The 14,606-nt window shown below is 45.6% G+C and overlaps 1 protein-coding gene and 1 long non-coding RNA gene across 2 annotated transcripts; both read right to left on the reverse strand.

Annotated features, from left to right (window-relative positions):
• Nucleotides 1–310: 310 nt before the first annotated feature.
• LOC149992481 (uncharacterized) lies at nt 311–2,217 on the reverse strand. The gene is made up of 4 exons (XR_016508251.1): nt 1,991–2,217; nt 1,071–1,148; nt 645–787; nt 311–387 (listed from the first exon to the last, which is right to left on the reverse strand). It is a non-coding gene; the product is annotated as an uncharacterized LOC149992481 (long non-coding RNA).
• A 9,132-nt stretch (nt 2,218–11,349) lies between these two features.
• Nucleotides 11,350–14,425, reverse strand: EXOC8 (exocyst complex component 8). The gene has a single exon (XM_090263448.1). It carries the CDS (start codon nt 14,303–14,305, stop codon nt 12,128–12,130), a length of 2,178 nt encoding a protein of 725 aa, XP_090119574.1. The 5' UTR covers nt 14,306–14,425; the 3' UTR covers nt 11,350–12,127.
• Nucleotides 14,426–14,606: the final 181 nt, after the last annotated feature.

Below are 14,606 nucleotides of genomic sequence, written 5' to 3' on the forward strand. Positions count from 1 at the left end.
TTATATATCATAAATGGGCTTAAGAATTCAAGGGAAGAAAAGTTTGCAATAAAATGGGTAAACAAAAAACGTTGGCAGCCCCCCACCTCAGGAAGTGATCTTAAAGCTGACAGAATGAGCAGTGCCAGGTCTCAGGGTGTGGGGCTGGGGTGATGCAGGAGGGGCCACATAGGAAGCATGTTACTCTTTCAACTAAAACTTCAGGTTTACTGAGTTGACTCGGGAGGGTGTGGAGACAGAGAGGTGACAAAGCCCCCCCCCCCCCGCCCCCCATGACACATCTGCCCCTCTTCTGCCTGCTTACTTGATGAACTCTAGTGTCAGAGCTAGCCAGGAGACAAGTCTGAGCCACTTGCACCCAAGACTCCAAAGTGTTTGTCCCCAAACCTGAAATTTGTGACAAACATCCAAAAGTCAACAAAAGTCATCTTAGTCTTCACCCTTTATATGCACAGCATGAGTGCCACGATGTCAAGGGAGATCAAAATATTTCTGTCCCACACCGAACCTCTTCAGGAAGTAGGTCCCCAGTCTTCTGGGGGGAGGACAGTGGCCCGGCGGGGGAAGGGCAGGTTCTCTAGGGCTGTGACTGTGCTCACAGACCCCTGCGCGGCCCACCTCCTCCGCTCCTGCCCCCCAGGTACCTCCAATTCCTGAGCCTTTCTGGGCGTCGGTGCAGGTTGTTTGGCTTCATCTCCCAAAGCTCAGGCCCGGATCTGCGAGGCCAGTTACCACTCATCTGTTGGCTTTCAGCTTTCACATATACAACCTGCAGTGTTTTAGCCTGCTTTAAAAAAAAAAATGTGTGTTCACTTAAAGATACATATGATCTCTTTGTGAAAAAACCCTTTTGGATTTTTTCACCTTGAGAGTGATGTTTAATAGGTGATCTTCTATAAAACCAGTTTGCCGTGTGGGGAAAGGTTTCATTTGAATGCACCACTGCAGACTACACCAGAATTGGGGGAACCTGCTAGCTGGTCACCGGGCCCCTGGGTACCTGTTCACACATACATTGTTCTGCAAAGAGCTGTTGAACAAGCATATCCCTAAGACCAAACCTCACTTACTTGGGAGGTTCAGGAAGCAGGAATTAGCATCTTTGTGTTGTCTGGGATACAACCGGATGGAGAACAACTCCTGGGAGCCTGGAAATGAGAAAGCTAGAAGTTCTTAACCATGAAATGGAAGGGAGCTGAGAGAAAAGACGCCATTATCTCGGGGGGGAAATGAAGTCTGTACTGCTTCTATGTCAGCTCTTAGAGTTTAAAACCTATGCTTTCTTTGGGAACTGGGCCATTAGATACTGAGAAACAGTTCCACAAATAGCTAACACATAAAAATTAACTTGTCTTAGAAAACGTTATCCTGCCTGCCTCAGTAGAGATGAAAAATGAGTTTTCCGACTGCTTCCGTTTGACAAAGCAAAGAGACAAAGCAGTGTAGCTTCCTAGTCCCATGGCAAACCCTTGTAGGTAAAATGATCTATCCGTTTCTTAAGGCGAGCTTGGGGTTCAAACAGACCACACCCAAAGAGTTGTAATCAGCTGTATTTTATGCCTGCGTTACTGGTTCCCACAGGTTGTTAAACCACGTGGAAAGTGCAGGGTCCCACATTGTCCCACTAGGGTGCGTTTTCAAGATCTGGGCACAGCCCCTAAATCTGAGGCTCAAAGGAGGCATCCATGTCAGGACACTGGGCAGACCCCAGTGGGGGTCACACAGACGGCTTGTGCTCATGGTGTGGTGAGCACCCCACGCAAGGAGGGGCAGAATCCGAGATGGCGGGAAGCAGATGCATGGGCGCCTTCGCCAATCTAGGGATTTAGCACCCAGTCCAGCCTGCACTCAGTGGCCACAGATGTGGGTTTTCCTAGTAATACAAATGATATTCAGAAACAGGAGCACAGATTTCATTCACTTTCACTGGCCAAGGCAGAATCAATGTCTTCACATTCTTTCAGTGACCTTGGTTTTTTTCTTTCCTTACCTGGGTTGGAATTCAGTCGTGTGACTGGTCAGTGGTATTGTACCCTGCATTTCCCAGTAGCAGACTGTCAGCTGACTGTCCCTGTGCTACCTGTGAAAACACACCTGTGTATGCTCACCAACAGCTTGTTTTCTTTCTACCTATTTCATGGGAAGAGGGCGGTTTGGACTAGGCCAGTCGATGCCCGGGTCTCCTCTGCACCTCGGGTAGGTGGGTATTCTGGGCACCACGGCCTGCCCCACTGTTGAACAGTGATCACAACAGCTAACGTATAAGCCCCTACTGTGTGCTGGGCACGGTTCTAAATCCTTTACATGTATTATCTCATTTAATCCTCAAGAGAATCCAGTGAATCATGTACTGCTATCACTCTGTTGTATGGCTGACCTAACAGACTATATGTTTAAATTACCCAAATTCAGGCAGCTAGAAATTCCAGAAAATAGATGCCAAACTTGGACTTTTTACCATGGAGCTGTCCCTGTGAGAGCTGTGAGCAGAAGCCATGATGACCAGGGGTGGGGGAGAAGGCACCACTTCTGAGAAAAATATAGTAAAACGTACCCAGGAGGAAAAAGGGCCACATGCACCCTGCAGTTTCCTGGGCTTCGAGGAAGGGAGGTAAGGCTAGGAGGAGGGGCTGGGAAGGGGCAGATAGAGGAAGGTCAGAGCAGAGCCACTATTCTCACGGCTGTCCCCTGCTCCTTGGTGTCCGATAGGCTGCAGGGATAGGAGCTTTGCTCTGAGGCTGAGCTGCTGGGCTGGTCCTGGCTTTGCCCTTCCACCAGTGTGGATGGCTGAACTCCGCACACTCTGCTCCTCAGCTGTGAATGGACCAGAGCCGGGAGCAGCGGAGTGTGGGCTCTGGTTTAGAAAAGCAGGCCCGTCTGCCACTTAGGAGCGGTGCAACCTCAGGCAGGTTCCTATCAGCCCAAGGCCTCAGTTTCCTCTCTGTTAGGAGAGGATAATGAGCACCTGTTTCATTAGGTGTAATGAAGTTCAAGTGCCTTAATCCACAGGAAGCATTTGGATGAAGGGCGGAAATGTTACACAAGCAAATAGTAACACAAGTGTCATTGCTGGCCTGCCTGTCCACACACATCCGGGCACCTGCAGAGGCTTGCAGGGCTGCGTGTGACAGGGAGCTCCCTGCTGGAACCTTAGTGTGGCCGCAGGCCAGGCCTTTTTGGCTAGCAGAGCATTCACATGGGGGGCAGGTTAAATGTTTTTAGGAATCCAGTGGACCCCTTGCTGACCCACACTATCCTTAGCCTCGCAAAAGAAAATTTCCCTCTTGAAGTACAAAATTCGTGAATTAAAATGGAAGGCCCTGTTTTGCTAAAAAAAATGGAAGCCTCCATTAACCCACGGACTGAGTTAGGTGCACCAGCCTCAGGACTGAAGAGCTTTGCGGGCGGTGGAGGGGGTGGCAGGCAGTCTCAGGCCTCCCTGAGTTCCCTGTGTCCCTTGCAGAGGAAAAACTCGTGACATGCTCATTCTGTTTGACTAACACTTAACTTGTGGGATGCTTACTGTGTGCCAGGCACTTTTCTAAGTACTTTACAAACATCTGCGCTTTTGATCCTCAGACGACTGCGAAGCCGAGACCATTGGGATTAAACTCCCTTATCAACAAGGAAGGTGAGCTGCATGGGGTTCAGTGATATGATACATCTTTTCTGTTTTCCGTTTCCATGTCACAAATGCTTTTTGTGAAAGAATCACAGGCTAACAAGCCCATAAAGTCCAATTCTTATTTCCTGAAAAAAGAAAAATCTCAGGCCAGAGGGCTAATGGCTGAAGTTGCAGGTGCCCAAGCAAAGACCCAGAGCTGCAGAGGGTGGGACCCGAGGCAGCGGAACAGCTAGCTGGTCATGGGGCGGGAGATCACGAAAGCTGCCCTGGGACCCTGCTAGGGACAGAATGCCACGGAGGGTCACTGAGGATCCCATGGAGAGGCTGCCAGGGTCACAGGCTGAGACTAGTTTCATTATTCCCGTTCCCAGGACCCACCATCCCCTTCCTCTCTGTCTTCCCCTCTCTCTCTTATTTACAGCCATCATCCTGGGGCAGTCCCGTGTACAAACCTGTTCCATATGTGGGTGAACAATATTGATGGCTTTGTTATTGTTCTATTTATATTTTTCTTTCCCATTGTTTACAGTTCAAAGAAATAATTACACTTCTTTGTCCTTGTCTTGGGGGAAGTTAGCAGCAGGGTAGAAGGCAAAAAAATGGTCAGAAAAATGCTTCCCTCTTAGTCTTATGCTTTCGAATGATTGAAACCCAAGGCAGGAAGAAGCGGCTGAGGTGAAAGGAGCAGGAAGGAGAAATCCCTCAGGCTGGAGGAGAAGGGAGGGAGAGTTTCTCTCTTGCAAGCTCTCTCCCAGGCCACATTCAGGAGACCGCAAGACCCTGGGGAGGGGCAATCCCCAAAAAGGTCCTGAGTTGCAAATGTAGCACAGAGCCACAGAGTTGAAGGAGCCACTGGGCCTGGCAGCCAGAGGGACATCTAGCAGTAACCCACGTGAACCCAAGGCCACGACCAGCAGCAGGATCCGCCCCCACCTTGATACCCTCACAGAGCAGTACTTTAACATGGCCTCTGGGTGTGTTCTGAGGGCAGCAACAGCAACAGAGGCTAAGGTTAGAGTTCTTGATGATCATGAACCAGCCCCTGCTCCTTCCTTATGTTGGAGAAATTGAGACAGAGACAGGAGAGTCAGGAAGATACAGTTTTATCCCCAGGAAAGCTGGACTGCAGACTGAGCCTAGCCAGAGCGTCTCTTCTCCTGCAGAACAATCCCAGACCTCCAGTGGAACAGAGAAACACCCACCTGCAGGCAGCGAGACTGGAATGGGATAACTTTTTATTTTATTCTTTTAGCACTAGTAGTTGGGATGCTTAAATTTGTCCCAAGTATTGCAATATTTGGGACATACTTATACCAAAAATTATTTGTTTATCTGAAATTCAAATTTAACTGTGCACTATATTTTACCTGGTAAGCCTGCCAGTGACATCCAGACGCCTGCATTGCAGGGGGAGCAGTGGCAAGGAGGACGTGGTAGGGGACTCAGGAAACAAACAGTGGAGGAGCTGGGGGAGGGGAGGGTGGCAGGCAGGGCGGGGGTGGGGTGAGCTGGCATGAACACAGTAACAAGTTGGACCGGATTGGGCAGGCCAGGATGCGGGACCAGAAGGGAGATGCCCACCAGGCAACAAGATGTGAGCAAAATGGGAAGGAACGACCAGAGGGCAGATCGCAGATGGGAAGACTTTTGGGAAGGCACCGGTCCCACATGCTCCCCCGGGTCCTTCCTGCCCAGCTCTGAATGCGGCTGGCACGCCCAGGCCTCCGAGCTTTGCAGAGAAAGTGCTACTTTTCTCCTCTTTGTGCAAGCAAACTCTCTTTTCACCTTTCCAAATCTGTTTCCTGCTTCTGGAAACATTCCCCTACTCTTCAGTTCTCAATTAACTTCTTCTGGACTTTCATATTATTGTAAATATCTATGGCTCATCCTTAAAATCATTTATCTACATTTATGTTCTCTCTCCCCATTCAACTGTGAGTCCTTTCAGGAGATGTGGATAAAGGCTGTTTACAAAGCAATTGGATCCCATCTCCTACTCCTGGACTACCTGTGCCCCACCTCAGTGACAACTGGGCAGGGGGACACCAGACACAGTTGAGGATGCAGTGCTGAGAACAAGCGTGAAGTTTTCCTCTCTGCCTTCTTTCCTCAGGTCTCGGAGTGCTCTCAGCCACGCCTTCTCCCTCAAGGCAAAAGACTAGAAAAGTCTACAGGTCAGGGCACACACCTAAGTTGTGGGTTTGATCCCTGGTCGGGGCCCATGTAGGAGGCACAATGGATCGATGTTTCTCTCATTGATGTTTTGCCCTCTCCCTCCTTCCTCTCTCTCAAAAAGCAATAAGTATATCCTTGAGTGAAGATTAAAAAAAAAAAAAAAAAAGTCTGCAGGTGATGTGACCAGCCAGAGGGTGTCAGTAGAAATGCTGACATCAGGGCTCCCAAAGCAGCTCACTCTGAGGCCCAGAGGTGGCAAAACCTCACCCATGTGCTCTGAGCTTCGTGTCTGCTTTTGATTCCTCAACTTACAAATATGAGCAGACAAGTACGTCATATTGCACAGAAAGGAAACCAAAGTGGAAAAATGCAACCAAGAGGGACAAAACTTAGAAGAAAACTTTAACATGACAACAACAGAACTAACTAAAGGTGGTCCTTCACTTACAATGGTTCCACTTGAAGGGTTCTTGACTTTACGATGGTGTGGGAGCAACATGCATAATAAATGACAAGATACTCAACATTTTATGTATAAAATGTATAAAAACCGAAAACAAGCAAAATGATCTTTATTTGCAGGTGATGGGGTTATATACTTGAAAATGCCAAAGAAACAACCAAGAGACTATTAAAATCCATAAGATAATTACATAAGGCACTGATTACATATCTGTAATTAAAATCAGTGTGTTCCCTACCAATAGTCAGAAAACTTAATGAAGGTAAAGATTGCATTCATAGCAGCATTAACAGATGAAATACTAGAAATAAACTCACCATGGGATGTTTCAGATCTAACTGAAGAAAATTTGAAAATGCTCTGAAATACAAAAGAAAAGTTGCATAAATGAACAAGATTTAAAATTATACAGATGTCAGTTCTCCCTGAATTAGTCTATAGACTTAATACCATTTCAATCAGAATGCTGACTCTTTTGGAGGATGGTAGATAATGTCATAAAATTACTCAAAATTCAAACTGAATAATAAATATGTAAGACTAATTAGGAAAACCTGAAATGGCATAAGAATGAGACCAGTCCTACCAGTCATTAAATTATAAGTCTACAGCTAATTAAAACAGCTTGATAATGGCACAGACATAGAAATGCCAGTGAGAGAGAATATAGAGCCTAAAGATGTACCCAGATACACATCTATTATAAAGGTAATATATTATTACAATGGCATTTCAAGCCAATGGGGGAAAAGACGATTCCAAATTGTCACAACTTGCTAATTATTTGTGGGAAAATGGAATTCGTATATCATTTTTTACTCTAAAATGAATTATAGATGAAGCAAAAATTTAAACATTAAAATATAATGACTAAAAGAAAAACATGAATGTTTTTAGAATCTGAGAGTAAATAAGACCTTTCTAAGTCTGATAAAAAAATAGGGAAGTCACAAAGGGAAAAAAAACCAGATAAATCTGACTTTAAAACAGACTAAAACTTACTGTACTACAAAAATAATAAACAAATAGGAAAAACTACAACTTTGTATATAAGAAAAATTAATTTTCTAAACATACAGTAAACTCCTACAAAATCATAACTACGAAGACAAATCTAAGAAAGGAATGGCAAAAGACATTAACAGGTAGTTTATGAAATAAATAAAATGTTGCTCAAACTCAATCAAAAATTACAAACAAAACCAGACACTATTTTCCCACAGATTAATAAAAGTAACTAAATCTTATTACTTATAAGGATAATCAGACTTCCGGCCAAGATGGAGGCATAGGTAGATACTCTTTGCCTCCTTCCACAATCGTAAGAAGGATTACATCTACCTCAAAACAAAAAACAACCTGAAGTACCAGAAGATTGAACTGCATGGAAGTCCAACAAAGATTTAAAGAAGTAACACTCACCCAGAGAGGTAGGATGGGTGGAGCTGGGGACCAGGGCGGAGAGGACATGGTGTAGTGGCTGTGGCAGGGGCAGCAGCAAGGCAGTGGCTGTGGCCAGTGAGTGGAAAGAGCAGCCACACAGTATAAAAGCCGAGAGGGACACCAGGGAGTGATCCCAGCCCCAGAGCAGACTACAGAGCTCATGGTTCCAGTGCCAAGAAAATAAAGCCTCATTGCTTCTGACTGCAAACCAGTGGGGGTTAAAGCAGCGGAAGAAATTGGCAATCTCACAGGAGAGTCTGTTTAGAAGGCCCCCACAGTCCTAGAATGTACACAAACCCACCCACTCTCCCACTCTGGGAACCATCACCAGGGCAATAGCTAGAGGGGTGCCAGTTGCATACAGCAGTACAAGGTGGTGAAATGGGTCACGTAGCACTGACGAATATCTAAGGCTCCACCCCTTACAACAAAACAGATGCAACAACTCTACGTAAGACACAGAGGCAAACACAGGACGCTGTCAAATTGAGGACACAGAGAAGTATGGCTCAAAGGAGGGAGCAGATCAAGTCTCCAGAGGGAGAACTAAGAGATGAGGAGATAGCCAACCTAACAGATGCAGAGTTCAAAACACTGGTGATAACAAAGCTCATGCTGCTCACAGACATGACTGAGTATCACAAATGCATAAGAGAAGAAGTGAAGGCTATACTAAGTGAAATGAAGAAAAATGCACATGAAACTAATGATAAAGGGAAGGAAGCTGGGGTTCAAATCAATGATTCAGAACATAAGGAAGAAATAGTCAACCAGTACAGAATGAGAAAACAAGAATTGAAAGAAAGGAGGAGAAGATTAGGAACCTCTGGGACAACTTTAAACTTACCAACATCCGAATCATAAGGGTCCCAGAAGGACACAAGGAAGAGCAAGAAATTGAAAACATATGTGAAAAAATAATGAAGGAAAACACCCCTAATTTGGCGAAGGAAATAGACATACAATTCTAGGAAGCATAGAGAGTCCCAAACAAGCTAGACTCAAAGAGGACCACACCAAGACACATCATAATTAAAATACCAAAGGCTAAAGAGAGAATCTTAAAAGCAGCAAGAGAAAAGAAGAGAGTTACCTACAAAGGAGTTCTCATAAGACTGTCAACTGATTTCTCAAAAGAAACTTTGCAGGCAAGAGGGGACTAGCAAGAAGTATTCAAGGTGATGAAAAGCAAGGACTTACAACCAAGATTACTCTATCCAGCAAAGCTATCATTTAGAATGGAAGGGCAGATGAAGTGCTTTCCAGACAAGGTAAAGCTAAAGGAGCTCACCATTACCAAGCTATTATTATATGAAATGTCAAAGGGACTTAAGAAAAAGATCAAAACTATGAATATTAAAATGACAACAAACTCACCACTATCAACAACTGAATATAAAAAATAAAAACGAAATCCAACTAAGCAAACCAGAATAGGAACATTTGGACTATTTGGACTCATTTGGAGGGTTATCAGCTGGGAGGGGGGAGGGGGAGAAATGCGGAAATGGTGCAGAGACTAAGAAGCATAATTGGTTAGTAAAAAATAGACAGGGGGAAGTTAATATAGGAAAGGGTGAAGTCAAAGAACTTATATGCACGACCCATGGACATGAACTAAGGGGGATGGGACTGCTGGAAGGAAGAAGGGTCTGGGCAGAGGGGGGCAAAGGGGAAAAAAATTGGGACTACTGTAACAACATAATCAATAAATTATACTTTAAAAACAAAAACCAAAACCCAACCTAGGCTCTTTTTCTTTAACCATCACCTAACCCAAAACATCAGTATGTGCCCTGACTGGAGATCAAATCTACAACCTTTTGGTGTATGGGAGAACATTTCCCTAGCCACCTGGCCAGGCCCAAAGTAGGCTCTTTGGTATTGTGTTTCAGTAACAGGAATAAGAATATTAAATCCTGATTAAAGAAGAGACAATAGAACATCGTAATATTAACCAATGTTATCCAGTGTAAGAAAAATTGTAAGCTTTATTTGGACATTCAGATTCCCTCATTATCACAGCACAGCAATAGGCAAAATGTACATACTGATTTTATACTACATGTCAAGTCCCAAATTCCCAATCCCAGGAAAGCAAGTTGCAAAATACAAATGCTGATCAGTTAAGTACAGGTACTGTTTTAAACAAAAATAAGTGAGTTTTCAGCACTTACGTGACAGGAAGCTTTAATCAGAAAGAGACTTAATTCCACAGGGTGTCTTTTTTCAACAGTAATGAGTTCAATCAAGTCTGTGATTCCAAGCTCAAGTGACAGTGCTATATTTGAGGCCAGCAAACAAGGTAATCATCCCTTAAGTGGTATATTACAGTGCATGCTACATTCTGGGCAATCTCTAAGTGCATTCAAGTTTTAGAACTTGCTTTGGAGTCTAACGAAACAAATGTTAAAAGAGAAGAGCTCTGACCCCACTCTGAGGAACGGCTATGTAATCGCTCTGTCCTGGCACAAAGGTATATACTCTTAACATTGGTGATCTTGAACCAACCTCCCACACTGATTCACCAAAAGCGTATGTCCTTCAGCTACAGAAGAAAATTCTGATTTCCAGTTTTAAAAAGCAGACGGTTCTGTGATGAAGCAACCACTTAAATATGAGTATACACATTTAAATTTTTACAACTTCATGCCTTAAAAGAAGTTTCGATTTCAGAAGGATCACTTTATGGACCCAGCATCAAGTATGTGCACAGTATGTGTTTCTTACAATATCATTTTAATAACTGTGACACAAAGTAACCACAAATTCAAGTTTCCAGTGATCTTAAAAAAGACAAATTATAACTTTTTGTTCAGCTGAGATATCTAGTATGGTTATTATCTAGAAAATCTCAAAGTTATGTAAAGATATTAGTCAAGAAAATCTGTAACTTTGATAATTTTCAACCTTTTAAATGGGCTGAGCTGAAAATAAAGTAAAAGGCTCCTCTGGCATGAGTAAAATTAAGTCAAGGAGTTTTATACCCCTAACTAAGCCAGTTTTTGGAAGCTATTTGAGGTTTTACGTAATTTCCACAGTCTTAATACCACTATTTTTATTCAGATAGAAGAAATAACCTTTTGAAATACTTGGCATCAGGAATGGCACCTATGGACAAGAATCACAACTTGAAGCTGGGAAAGACAGCTCTCAGCTGGCACAATGTCTCTCAAAGTAAGAGGAATGTTGTAGAATCTATATACAATGAAAGCAATAATTAGAAACCCTGGGAAATTCAAAGTTCTTTAGTTATTTTTGTTTTGCTAAACAATCTGCAGTAAGGATTATGTGCACTTTAAAAAACAAAACAAGTAAAATAAAAGATTAAACAAGAAAAATGCAGCCTGGGGCATTTTAAATCATCAAAAGGTTCTTTTTCTTCCTTGGTTGGGTATATTCTTATCTTTCTGTTTGCACTTTGTTACTAAAAAAGCAAAAACAATTCTCTGCTCAAAGCAGTTACACTTGAGAACTCCATGGGGTTTGGATATTTTTTTCTCTAATTTCCCACCCCCCAGACCCTGAAATCTAAGTATTTCAATGAAAACTTTTCTCCCATTTGCATGAAGTTTGAGCCACTATAAAAGGGGGAGGAGCAGCTAAAAATCACTGGTGCTGACAAGTTCCTTAATTTGTCCTGTTTTTTTTTTAATGATAAAGACAAGACCTCTCACTGGACATTCACACAGTTCAGGAATATGTTAAAAAAATTTTTTTTATCATAGTCCTGAAGATTTTCAGGTAAATACTCCCAAATCAAATATTATAAAGCTGCTAATTAGCAGTTGAAAATAATTAGCAATTCAAATCACATTGGAAATATTTGCAGAACTGTTTTATGAAGCTTCCTCTTTTATTCTGTAAGGATCAGACTATTTCAGTGCACACACTAGCTACTTTCAGGAAGGAATTCTTCTGAACAAAATTCACCCTAAAACAAATTTTCTCATCTCTTTTCTTTTCCCAAATTGTTCAATCACGTCTTAAGGTGGGGAAGTATATAAAGTAGAGTGTTTTATATGGCACTGTACCCTTTAAGAAACCTAACATTTTAGTGAACTGGGTATCTTTTCATAAAATACTTAAGACATATTATTTCCCTGTGCGGCACAATATACACTATGAGAAGGTGTGTTTTGACTCTAACGATAAACTGAAATGAGACAGTGTGATAATATATTCATTAGAGTTAACATAATTTAAAAGAAAAGCATATTATATATTTTATTAATTGCAATGTTTTTGTTATTTGGGCTTAATTTAACTTTTTTTTTCTTTCTCCTTTTGTATTTCTATGAGAAGGCATCTTTTACTGTTAAGCTGTGTTTGAGATTATAGAGAAAATGCTAATGCAAGTTAATATAAATATAAATAATATAGAAACAATATATATGTATACATATACACAGCCCCAAGCATCAGACCACTGAAGTTGTACTCTCAGGATTCACACGAATAAGTCTAGATGCATTCCTCAGGTCCTGGAGTTGCTTGGCGGGTTTCCCCACACCTTCTTCAAACCTTTTCTCCACCACAGGGAGGACTGTTTCATACAGAAAGGACGCGTTCTGTCTGATAAAAGCCTTCTTCTCTGGATCCTGCTCACACCGAAGACTATAATCCACATGCTGAACAGCAACCAAAATGATTTCCATCAGGCTCTCCAAAAGCACCATGTGCAGCTCAGGGAAATACAGCTTCAGTGCCTCTTCCAAGAAGCCCATGGTCTGCTTGGTAAAAGCAACCACTGTGTAACTTAGGTTCACCCAGCAGTCATCTCCTGTGTACTGCTCAAAGTTACTCACCCCGCAGCTCTTCATCTCCTCCCTGAGCTTGCCCAGGGCCTCTGGGGTCATCAGGTTCATCCTCCTCCACATCTCCTCAGAGTTGCGATGTTTGGTGGCCTCAATTATGATTTCTTTGTAGCTGTGCAAGGCCCCCTGGATGTCTTTCACCAGAAGGGCATGGACGATGAAGGTGAGGTCTAGTCCGATGTCACCCAGCTGCTGACAGTGCTCCTTGGCCACTTTGACACACTCCGCCGCCGTGGAGAGGCTCTCCTTACTATCGAACACCTGCTTGCTAAACGCGTTCACAAACACGCCCATGGCCGATCTGGCCCAGACCACAAAGGCGGAGTAGCAGCCACTGTCAGTGCCTGCGAAATCCGTCTCAAACTCCCTCGCGGTCTCAAGGAGGCTGGTAAAGAAGACGTGGCACAGCTTATGAATGTAGAGTAGAGTGGCCCCCTCGATGCGAAGCTGCCGGATGGCCGTGTGCACGGCCGCGGCCCTGTTTCTCAGGAAGAGCTCACAAGCCTTGGTGCACTGGCCGAGCCGGATGAGCTGAGACACTGCCCGGCGGGTGGCCTTAGGGCCACCTCTCAGGGAACGACCCGGGGAGAGCTCAAACACGAGCACCTCGGTAAGCTGTCGGACCCGCTCATCCACCTTGGCCCTTAGTTCTTTTACGGGAGGTGGACTGGGCTTATCTTCCAGGTAACTGTTCAACTTATCCAGCAGGTCAACGGCCCCTTCGAAGTCCCTCTGGGCAATGCAGACATCCAGGTCTTCGGGCAACTCCTGGACCCACTCCATCGAGAGGTCCACCTTCTCTTCTTCTTCCTCAGGAGCAGCTGGCTCGTCTTCTTCCTCGTCCTCGAATGGGTTGCTGGCTTTGGCAGTCACTTGGGGCGGCCCCCGAGGAGCTGCCGCCTCCTCCTGCTCCCGCCGTCTTTTCTCACTGAGGGCCCTCTTGGTTTCCTCCAGCACTTCCAGCCACTCTCGTTTGATTTTAGCATTTTCCGCCTGAAAAATGCGGCTCTCGGGAAACATCAGCAGCTTGAACATGTCCTTCATGGGCGGGTTGTCCTTGACGTTGACCACGGCCAAACCGTCCAGGGGATAGAGGGCGTTGTAGCGATACATCCCCCGCCGCTGTGGCAGCCAGGTGGCCACCAACAAACAGTCGTTCATGAGAAAGCCGTGCACCCGCTGCAGCTGGGCCATGTGGTCCGCCTCATATTCCACCAGGTCGCCGTTGTACACCAGGTACTGTCCAGGCGTCTCCAGCAGGTGCCTGCAGCCTTCCACCTTCTCAAGCAGGGTGGTGAGAGTGCGCTGCTTCCCTTCCTCGCCCGGCCCGGCAGAGTCGCGGGAGGCGCCCCCAGGGCTGGGGAAAAGGCCGGCCTGGCCCCGGCGGTGGTCTCGGCCTCCCGTGCCCCCTCCGCCCTCTTCCCCTCCGGCGGCCGCAGCGGCCCCGGCGGCGGCGGCCGCCGGCAGCAGGGTAAGCGGGATGCTCTCCAGGCTGCTCTTCTGCTCGGTCAGCAGATGGCTGAGCTGATACATCTCGCTCTCCAGGTAGGAGATCTCACGGGCCGTCTCTATGAACTGCCGGTAGTTCTGATAGACGTTGCGCTTCAGGTTCTGCGCCGTCTCCTCCGCCAGCGCCTGGATGCGCTGCCGGTGTTCCTGCAGGTCCCGGTCCCCGTCCGACTGCTGCGAGAGCTGCTTCACGTACAGCCGCGCCTCAAAGCTGCCCGACTCTAGCTGCCGGCGCAAGCGACTCGCCCCACTGTCCGACATAGCCATCGCCATTTCCAGCCAGGTCTCACGCAGTCGCTGTCACTCTCGCCGCTGCCGGTGCCGCCGCTGTTGGGGCCCACCCAAGACCGGCAGAGCTCCGGGGCTGAGGAAGCAGTATGGAAGAGAAATGAGTACGCCTGCGCCCACGTCTGAGCTTCAGACAGTGCGCCTGCGCAAGAGACCGAACGCAGACATTGCGCCGGCGCAGGAACGCCAGTGGCTTAGAGCGCTTGCGTTGAAGGCGCTCTGGCGGAAATGAGTGGGAAGCGAGGCCGAGAGCACTGTAGGTCCTGCGCATGCGCAAGTCATGACG

The sequence above is a fragment of the Furipterus horrens genome, unplaced genomic scaffold (assembly GCF_987537825.1).
Source record: "Furipterus horrens unplaced genomic scaffold, mFurHor1.1.pri manual_scaffold_15, whole genome shotgun sequence".
Taxonomy (NCBI): Eukaryota; Metazoa; Chordata; class Mammalia; order Chiroptera; family Furipteridae; genus Furipterus; species Furipterus horrens.